This window comes from Halyomorpha halys, unplaced genomic scaffold (genome assembly GCF_000696795.3).
Source record: "Halyomorpha halys isolate HHAL.00 unplaced genomic scaffold, Hhal_1.1 Scaffold214.1, whole genome shotgun sequence".
NCBI classification, from domain to species: domain Eukaryota; kingdom Metazoa; phylum Arthropoda; class Insecta; order Hemiptera; family Pentatomidae; genus Halyomorpha; species Halyomorpha halys.
In genome coordinates this window covers 287,684-298,696 of record NW_027110944.1, presented here as the reverse complement: position 1 = coordinate 298,696, position 11,013 = coordinate 287,684, and the positions used below count along the sequence as shown (strand labels likewise).

The window sequence follows — 11,013 nt, the reverse complement described above, 5'->3', positions numbered from 1 at the left end:
TGATGAATACAGTGAGCTGTAATGAAGCGGTTATGGCCGCGCCCATTTTATTCATATGAAGTTTTTATTCTGAAAGTTATATTTAAAATAATATATTCAAACCTATATATTATTTTAATTAGTAATACAATATATTAATTAAATGTGCTGAGTTAGACGATTCGAATGAAGGAACATTAATTGACAGTCGGCGACAAAAAAAAACATCCTTGCATAGATTGCGCTTTTATAGATATATTTCTTTTAAGAAAATACTCTATTTGGAATAAACCTGATGAGAACTCAACGGTAACTTCTTTAAATTATATTGTATGTTTTTAGTAATGATCTTTATAAAAATTATAACTACTTGTTTTATGACGCCTAGATGAGAAAAAAACGAGATTTTCTTATTTTAACAATTAATTAATCTTCTATCCTACTACTTTAATTTTCGAGAAAAGATTTTTATTGGTGCATAAATTGAAGGTTTATCTCTGGATTACCATTTTCGGGTCAACCCTGGAGAAATGTAGGTATTTTTATTTTAAATGGAAAATATAAGTTTAATTAATCTTATATCTAGTCAGGCTGTACGCAGTTAGTCTGATATGTTACTGTTCTAAGGCTTCTAAAAAGTTTCAATTTTTTTGGAACAGAAAGAAATTTTTTTAAACCCACCCCTGCCACAATATAAAAACATTTTACCTGTTGGTTCTGAAGTGAGGACTGATGCGACGAAATCCCCACCCTTAGGTTACTTAGACTTACTCTAATAAAGATTAAGGTGCTCACTAAAAATTAATCCACTTCGTATACATTCGTCTTTAATAAAGTGTAACTATTGAATATTATTATTAGTTTAATATTATAATTATATGATTTTTTTTTTTTTTAGAATAGTAAATGTTGCTCTAATATGAATGAAAAAAACTCCAAGTTCGTATAATTTTAATTGTAATATATGACAATTAAAATTCGTTTATAATATTAATATTTTAGACATAAATGTCCTGAGAAAAAAAAGTGAACTACAAAAAAAAAAAAGAGGTGAGAAAAAAAAGAATAAAATTTAATAAATTAGAATAATTATAAAATGGAATAAATTCTTACAAGAGTTGTAAATATGAACATATATTTTAATGGGCCGAAATGTTACAGATATACTACAGAACGATGATAAAAATGGAGATTCGATCAAATCCCTGAGTTAGGAGATTAATTCACGGAACATGTTAAAATAACACTGTAGTGTGATTTCTCTAAAGAAAATTGTGGAAAATATGAAATAATATTGTTTTGATATTAAAAGTATATATTTAGTAAACCATGCATTATTACATGTAAAGTAATAAAGCAGTCATTGAAATAAAAATTATTTATTTGAAACTAATCAACAAAAGAAATAGATACTTAAGAGTTTTTTTAAAAAACAAAAAGAACGTTTTAAGTGAAATTTTAAGAATTTCATTTAATTTAATTAATAAATAATAATTTTTATTAAAAAATGTTGTTGTTTTGTGACATCTCGAGTCACAAAGTACGTTACTTTTTTTTGACAGGGATATCAATTTTATCTTCTCACGAAAACATTGAAAGTATTTGATCAAATCACTTAAGGGGAAATTACACCTACAGAGTTGTTAATTTAACATCTTCCGTGAATCGATCATTTCTACCTTAGGGATTTGATCAAATCTCCATTATCATCATATCCCTGAGACATATATATATATATATATATAAAACTCTTGGCAGTTCATAGTTAGCAACGTTCATTTTCTTTTAGTTTTCATCTAATTCCGCTATTGTATTAGTGTTTTGTAATAATCTATATTTAGACCTAGATCTCATTCAAAACCTGCGCCTGTCTTGCTGTTTCCAAGATTTCCATTAATCTATGCATGTGGCGTTCTACGGGTATCTATTAAATTTGAACATTAATTTTTAACGGCAGGAAACTGCTTGTCGATTCCGACTATTACACCATTTACTAGACTAACGGTCCAAACTTCCAATCCATTACAAAAGACTGATCTACATGACTGTTATAAGGGCTATCTGGACATACGGAGTTGAGCTATGGGGCTCCACTGAACCATCGAATTCTTCTCGAATCCAATCCTTACAGTCCGAAATCCTTCGTAAAATCCTTAATGCTCCTAACTTTGTCACAAATAAAATCATCCATCAGGACCTCAATGTCCCATATTTTGCCGATTTGGCCAGAACCAGATACCAATCCTTCCATGATAAACTTCCCAACCACCCAAACCAACTCGTTTCTAACCTGGCCTCTCCTTCACTACCTAACAATCCTCCTAGGCGTCTGAAAAGAAGATGGCCTCCAGAAATGTTTTTGGAGTTCTATCAATGGGTAGATTCTCCACATGTTTGTATCATGTCATAATATCACTTACAGAAAATTTACTTGATGTGTATATATGTATACAGTTTCTAATCTTCCAGCTTCTAAAACTTTGTCAGATAGTTAAATTCTCTGAATGAGAATTGAACGTATTATTTGTTAAAGTTTCGATCAAAATTTAACAGATGCCAATATGAACGTACCATTTTTGCCAGGGCGGATCATCCAGAGACCCCTTTTCGCCCTTTGAAAATCGACAGTCCGAAATATGAAACTAACTTTCATCCAACACGTGTTCCAGTGAGTCGGGTCCAGCAATGACGTCATCACTTTGATAGTTATCAAATGTTTCTGACCTGATTCCCGCTTTCTCGCCAAGATATCGACCAAGATGATCCTGACTTCAGGGTCTTTTGACACAATCGTTAAATCTATGATACTTAAAATAAAATTAATAATTAAAAAAAATTTTTGCAGCTTAATTATTAATTAAATAGTTTCTTTTTTTAAACTGTAAATGAGAAATGGCAGAAGAATTTGTTAATTTACGCCGTTTCGATATTGAGCAATCTATATTTTTAAATCGCAGTGGGACAAGTTTGAAATTCTAATTCAGTAGTAGAAAACTAGAAAAAAATCTCGGGCACATCCTTTGCTGCAACTAAGTGGTTGTAAATACATTTTTACTCATCCAAATACTTTTTTCTTTTTTTTCTGGATCTATTTTCCATGAACAACCATACAGCATTGCTCTCTCTTACAGCTCTCGGTTTCTTGTTGAGTAGTCTTTTCTATATTTACAGAAGGCGTCCGGTTACTGGGTTTGTTGTCCCACAAGTGCTGTTAGAGCAGATTGCCAGTACCCTTCTAAGGTGGCATATTCTCGCTACTCATACAGTGCGTTTCATTTTCATAATTAACTGATTTTTTAAATTATTTTATAAGTGTTTGAGGATATACATTTACATTCTCTACCACACCTATTTAGAACATTTAATAAATAGAATTTTATATTCGGTTCTTTCTGATAACCCCCTTAAATTGCTCCACACTATCGAAACTTAGAGTTTCTTCTTTTCCCATATTAACAGTGAGTTTGATTATAATACTGCATTATGAATAAAGAATTCTAATTATTCTTTAAAAGTATTAATTTACAATCGAACCCATCCAAATCATCAACATCTCATTACGTTTTAATCGCCCAATTTTTTTTCTGTTTTGCCATACACGATGCCTTTGTTTTTACCAATCAAAGATGGATTTTGTTTTCTAAATTGTAGGCACATTGATTTTTATTACGTTTTTAACTAGCCGGATTATTGTTCACAAATAATTATTGTCTTTACCACAGGTTGGCCAATAGCGGTTCTATATAACATATAATTCATATGTCGAGAATGGCAATCAGAAAAATATAACCTTGTGGTTTGGCCTGTGACGGATCAACCTTCGATTTCGATTCGGCTTTCGAATCATTTGATTCTTAAATCTAAAATTTAAATTTTCGATAATTACGTTTAAAATCAACTTGATATTATTAATGTATCCTTTTTTTTTTTTTCATTTTATAAAAAAATTAACATTAGAGAAGTTTACATTAAAGTTACTGATAGTTTTCCAAATTGGTAACTTTCAAATACCATTGAAAGTAAAAATTATCAAAATTAATTAATTTTAATATAAATGAAGTTATGGTTATCATCTTGTTCTGGGCGCCAAATAAGGGAAATACTGAAGAAAAACTGATATAATATATAATTCTTAATAAACACATGTTCATAATAAATCATTTTCAAAACCTCCTCTGAACCTTCAGTAATATTGTTTGAAAACCATAACTCACTCTTTATATTGTACATAAAAGTTTACGAGGCTATATATCTCGGAAAGATGAGTTAATATATAATAATGTCGACAATAACCACTTCCCCCACAACGTTTTCGTCATCAACGTTCCAAGTCCCGATATAACCATCTTTAAACATAATCTTTCCCAGAAGAGCCGATAAAGCAAATAAAAAATAGCAAATAAAACATAGGGAGTTATTTTTGGACAAATTCTAATAGCTTGTGTTGTCATGCATATCTCCTTTCTTAAAAGGATCATTTCTCATAGCTTTTTTTTTATTATTTTAATCGACACGATAAGACCGTGGGTCAGTCCCTTCTGTTGAAAAAAGTACTTATCGGGAACAATTTTTTTTTCTTGTTTTTTTGTTGAGCTTTTAGTATTTATTTCTGTAATCTGTCTTAAGCGTCTCTAGTCATCACTTTAAGTCCACTTTTTATTGTTTCATATCAGGACATTTCTTGTGTCTTTAAACTGAATTGCCCCCATCCCTACTGTCTCTCTTAATTATTCATCAATTCATTCAAATTGTTATTAGGTTATATCCAGAAGATTTACAGGTTAAGCTAATATTTTTTTCTTAATAGCTCTAATTTATATGTCAGTTTTACTCAATTTTATTGTAAACGTGAATTCTAAACCTCTCTAAAATTTCATAATAAATCATAATTCATATATTGGCAAATATAAAAAAAAATATTAAGCTTTATTATAAATTAAGATTATTCTAGAATTAGCCAATTATTATCAAGATGATTTTACAATATTACGTAGAGTAATTATAGATCATTATTTGAATTTTCATTACGTCATGCTTTGAACTTACTATGAATGTTTTAGCACTAAATTTGATTAATTAGTTATTAAACTTCAAAGATATAATGCTTTTATTTTTTTGAATCTTCCAAAAATCATTAACGATTATAGTTGGCCTCTGTTCGGAGTTTAAATCCCATTTTATGTGTACATTTTGTTTTTTGTTTTCGGAAGATATAAATACTTGATTAAGTCTTGAAAATTGATTATTTAGCATAATTATAGTTATATTCTACATGAGACCTAGTTGTAAATAATGATAGGTTTTTGAAAAAGCTGAGAAGCAAGTTTGGAACTTTTTGGATCCAGGAAGTATCATCACGGAGGGTTTCTAGGTTAAAATATAATAATTTGAGATAGATATCCATTAATATCCTCCTTTCGGATTTAAAAAGTAATCGACCCAACTTTCACTTTGCTTCCTCTTACACGGCTTAGCTCATAATTCTCTCCATTAACTTACTTCTTCCTCCTTCCCACACATTTCTATGCAGTGGTCAATATAAAACTATGGTCAAAGTGAAAATCATTTCCGTCATATGATAAAGATATAGCATAAACGTAAATAAACAATAATTTCATCCTTAATTAAATATTTGCAACAATCATATTTTCAAATTTATGTTAAAAGTTGACACTATTTTGTTCCAAATAAATTTTGTTTAGTCGAAGGAATGTTGGGCCATAAACCGAAAACATAATCTGAGCTGACTTTTCCCGGAAGAAGATCTGTAACCGTTGCCAACCTCAACCTTCGATCTTATCCTATCGTGCCGGAAAAAACGGTGGAAAATCCGATTGCGATTAGCATTAGCTTTGGAAATCTAAAGCGATGAAAAGTTTCATTGACATCAGGAGGATGGTAATTCCAAGTTATTTCACTACCATATTTTATCATTAATGAGTTGAAACTTTCATAACGCTTCTGTCACCCCATTAAGATTGGATTCGAATAATGAAGTGGAAGTTTTGAAACCGACTTTAAAAATTATGCTGCAATATCAAATATCGCGGTCTGTTAAAAGAAATGAATTATATCCAAGCCTGTTGGAAATTGGAAGGGGAGGTCGGAAGTGCTATAGCCACGCCAGTAACCTCCCGCGAAGGCAGTCAAAGGGAAACCGGTTTTGGCGGAAGATCAAATATTCCCAGCTGTGATTTATATTCCTGCCTGCTCCTCTGATGGCATCGCCATTATTGAGAGGTGACGTCACAGATTATAGCCGCCAGTGGTACCACCCTTGCAATTATTCCATCTCCGCTCTAGAAATTATGTGTTCAAATCTGATCAATTTTTGCCCAACTTTCTAATTTAGCGTTTGTTTCCGGCACTACTTGCCCCGCTTTCCCACAGTTGATGTTTTCCCTCTTTTAGAATTTTTTTTTTTTTTTCAGAGGCTTGTTTCTCCTCCATTACTGGCTAGTAATATGAGATTTCATGAGAATAATAAATTAATATGTTCAATTAAACCACAATAAACCCAAAGTTTAATATGCAACTGTTATCGGTTTTTTTGTAAGATGTCTGGTTGCTTATGTTATTCATTGTAGCAAGGGCTTCGTGTCTTGTAGAATCCTTTCATTTAAGGTTGAAGAGATAAACATATTAGTCAAAGCATTTTCTTGCATCTAAGGGGCTGTAATTCTATTCTACTACTTTTACTAATATTGAAAAAAAAAACAGAACAAAAAAAAAACACGATATTTGCGATGCGATATTTGCCTTTGTTATACCTGCAAAATTAAGGTATTAAATACACAGTGATCTTATTCCTTAAGTCGATGAATCTTTGGAAATAAGGATATTTGTGTTTAGCAATATACATTAAGTGCGGAGGTGTCAAAAGTCGACTTTCCGAAGAGAATGTAATAGCAGAAGGAATGATGAGTTTTTATACCTTGAGGAGATCTTTGCCCATTAGAACTCTTAGTCCCTTTTCTGCGACGTCCAATTACAACTGGAAGTTGCTCTAGGTTCTAGAACCACTGTCCAAAACAAATCTATTGTTGGAACTAACGAGAAGTTCAACCTGAGCTCATATAAATATAATCCACGAAGGATAAATATGACTATCAAGAATGGTTTTTGTTGCAATTAACGCAACTTTTGGGCTGTCCTATTGTAGAATTTCTTCATATTTCGACTTAAGATGAGTTTGAGTTAGCTGGTTTGTATATGGGACACAGAGGAGCAGACGGCGTAGGTATGTTGGACGGACAGTAAGGAGCCCGCCGCCGCGCTGTCTGCTCTCTTCTCGCTACTCTTCGTTCAGAAAACGTTTACTTGCCTCAAAACTAGTTCTACCCCCTTCTTAACTTTCCTGGAATAAGACATGTCAGCAACATTTTCCGTTCTCTGCAACTTTCTATACTCTTATATATTCGTACTTACAGTTGCCGTCGACAACGATAAAATAAAAATACATTCTCTTGCACCCGTGCGCCTATGGTTGTTCAGAGATAGGCCTTAAGTTGCGCCGTCTAAAGGTGGCAGGACTAGAGTTTGTTTTGACCTGTAGTGAAATTGAATACAATTTTTATTACATAAGTTTCAGTCCACGGAGAAGACAATAAAACAGGAATGACTATTTATTACGTTTTTGTTGGAGTCGAATTGGATCTCAAACTATGGAAACATTAAAGCAGACCAAATCGGTTCTGAATGTTTTCTCACTAATCTTTCTTGTCAAACGTTGAATACCTTGGATTTGATTGTAAGTGATAGAAATAAAAATAAATGTATCATTAAGTAAAAATACTCAAAATAGCCTGGTTAAATAGTGACAGAGTATTCGTATATTTAATCCTTACTAACATCAATAAGTTATATGCAAACATCTGACAATAAATCATGATATAGTAGAAACAAATTAATCTTGTTCTGTCACTTACTAATTCAGATTTCTAAACGTTACGCTGTCTTAATATATATGATAGTTCGAAATCACCCAAAACAAGTGTTTCGGCAAAGTGTTCATCCATTTTTTCTAGTTGTCATATGGGTAGATGGTTGTGACGAATAATCCTTTATCGTCCTAAAGAGGAAACCAATAAAATCGGAGTGAGTAATAGATTATTTAGATTTAGATATCGCCTCTGGGGGTCACCAGATCATTGTGACATCATACTTATTTTTTATGTGTCCATATTTTTTAGCTTCCTTAAATTACGTCACAAGTAATTTATGTAATTCTCTTTTATGAAATATACTAATCTTAGCTAAAGAAACAGAAAGGCACTTTAGGAGAGTGTCATATCCTCAATGCTAAAACTATTTTTCTTTACAGACTTTTCATCAAACAATAAGTTACTCGTGTTTTAAAGGTTGTTTTTTTTTCCAATTTATTTCCCGTTGAATTCTAAATCGCACGTCGCAATGACATGAATGTGATCTTCCGATTTGATTAAATAAAAGTTTATAGAATTATAGAAGTGATACATAAGGCACCGAGAGGGTTCTTTATCTAAAATTATATCTCAACAATATCAGATACGACTCAGACAACTTTGTATTCATGACTTTAATAACATTTATAATATGATGAATGAGCCAGAGGGTGGGTCCCAGACTGACAAAAGGATTGACAGAAGACCGACAAGAGCTTCTTGAGACAGACCCGACTGAAGTAGGCGATGACAGAGAGAAGCACTGTGGGTCGTCTTGGATTGATGTTATCATCGTTCTACTGAATGCTCTCTTCACGGCGCCCACATGTCTGCCAAACTGACCCCAGTTTCTGAGCCTTCATTTCCCCTTCAATAGCCCCATATAAATCTTTTAAATGGGTTCATATAGCGGAAAATGGGTTTACATCATCCGTCACGGATCATTTGGATATGCGCTTAAACCTCGTTTAAACGCTGTATTTTCTTCCATTTATTAAAGCTTACTGAAAAGCTGAACGTAGAACGTTTTTAGTTTATAAAATTAATATTCCAAATACTCTGATTTAAACATATTTTTTATATTAGTAAATAATTACAACATTAGAACAATAAATTTTGAATGAAATTAAAAATGTTCTGCTACAACCCTTGAAGGGTTAAGGGTGCAATACTTTTTAAAGAAGTACTGTTACTATACCAACGGTTGTGCAAGGAGGTGATTTGGTCAGAATCACGCCCGACCGCCAGATTTTTACCCAATTAATGAGGCTGGGTGAACCCCAGGGGGGCTCCAGAACAGACAGGGTTGACTCACGGCTACAGTGTAACAGAAAACAATTTTTTCCCCAACCGGATTCGAAGCCGAGTCCTTGGGGTTAGTAGCATCGTAAAGTTTTGAATAATTACATAAATATTTATTTTATTAGTTACCGTTGTAAATCACATTTTTTTTTTTTTTTTTTTATGAAAAAATAAATTTAAGCGTATATACTCTTGAAACATCCCGGTTTTCAGGAGGATTTTGTTTCAAAATTAACGTTTAATGTATTCTTTTAGACATTTAATCCATTTCTCATGCGATCAACTACTTTTAAACTGACTATTGGTCATGGGGGTTAAAACTGAAAGATGCCCCCATACGATTTCGAAAGGACATACGAACGATCACAAAAATGATACAGAAACTATCTAGAGCGAGAAGTAAGAAGGCGGGGATGTCCTTGCTTTCGAAGGAAACAGGCGAAAGTGGTAGCAGACTGCCAGGCGTTGGCTCGGCTGATGAAACCACTTGCGTCAGCTCAGAGGAGATGTAATTACTCTAAATCACTCCCACTGTACCTACTGTAATGGCTGTTCGGTTTCAATGTCCATCCTTCCGAAGAAACAGTTATGCGATGACCTCTTCGCCGGACCATCACATTCTTCCGCCGGCATCATTTCCACTCGAGTGGTAGGGTGACCTCTATATCGAAACTGTACTTGAGGAAATATTGATTGAAAGAATATTGATGCTACCTCTCTCTATGATTGTAAAGCAGTTTTGTTGATTAGTTATCCATTGTGTTTGTGATTAGAATGTTACCCATGATTAGTTGTCCATTAAAATATGGCCTGAAAATAGCATTGAGAACTGAATGTTTGCTGATATATTTCCATTTGTTTTAAGTGAATAGAAATTCAATTTGCTTAGGGTGTGTATTAATATTAATTTTACAGAAGTTCGTATGGAGTGGGATAAATCACTCAATTGTAATTGAATAAAGTTTTGTTATTTCCAAATGGTTAATATCGAATAAAATGGTAATGGATCCCGCATTAAATAAGTAATGTCTCTTGTATTCTGAAACAATATATTTCGGAATAAGTAATTTATTTTTTAAACTAGACTTTTACCTTAAAGAAATTGATGAATTATGAAAAAAAAATTTAGATTTGGGTTTATAACTTAGGATACCGAATTCCAGTTTGCATAATTAGTTCAGAAGTTGACCGTTTCAACTGCTTGGTTGACCCTATTTCATGCGGATGGGATATTTCATTCGGCTTGTTAGAGGAAATTTTTGTTGTTTTTTCTTTGAAAGGTCTTGTCAACGTTCCATCCTTTTGCTAAAGATGTGGTGATGATTCTTAGCTCCTTATTCCTCACCTTCTTATTTCCAATCATTTTTAGTTTATGAAAACTGATTGTCAACCGTTTTTATGAACCTTTTCCCTGACCACTAAATGATTGGTGGCAGACTGCGACAAAAAAAGTCATACTTTATTCTAATTTTACAGGGAATTTTGACAGGAAGAAAATTAGTTGCAGACCGCTAGACGATCTGAGCCCTTTGTGTATAGAGCCTATGCCTCTAACCCCTGGCCTATCATATGTGAGTACAGATTAACTACTTTTACTAACATGCCCTGTTATTACAAGTCTACTTACAGTGCAGAATGGTAAAAAGTTGCTAAAACCATGCGGCATTAAGTGACTTGAATAAAAGATTTTTAATTCCAGAATTCTATTTCTAAATCTAATACCAAGTCATCCATCAGGACCTCAATATTCCATATGTTGCCGATTTGGCCAGAACCAGATACCGTTCCTTCCATAATAAACTTCTCAACC

The 11,013-nt window shown here is 32.8% G+C and overlaps 1 protein-coding gene across 9 annotated transcripts in view; it reads left to right on the top strand.

Annotated features, from left to right (window-relative positions):
* The window catches only part of ITP (ion transport peptide), a 165,959-nt gene that overhangs the window by 140,565 nt on the left and 14,381 nt on the right, over window positions 1–11,013 (top strand). For 3 of the 9 annotated variants that reach the window (XM_014418988.3, XM_014418989.3, XM_014418990.3), the window contains exon 2: window positions 10,680–10,774. The exons of the other annotated variants lie outside the window; for them this stretch is intronic. In XM_014418988.3, the coding sequence (XP_014274474.1) occupies window positions 10,748–10,774 (27 nt within the window). In that variant the 5' untranslated portion in view covers window positions 10,680–10,747. The remainder of the gene's footprint in view (window positions 1–10,679; window positions 10,775–11,013) is intronic. 9 annotated transcript variants of the gene reach the window in all.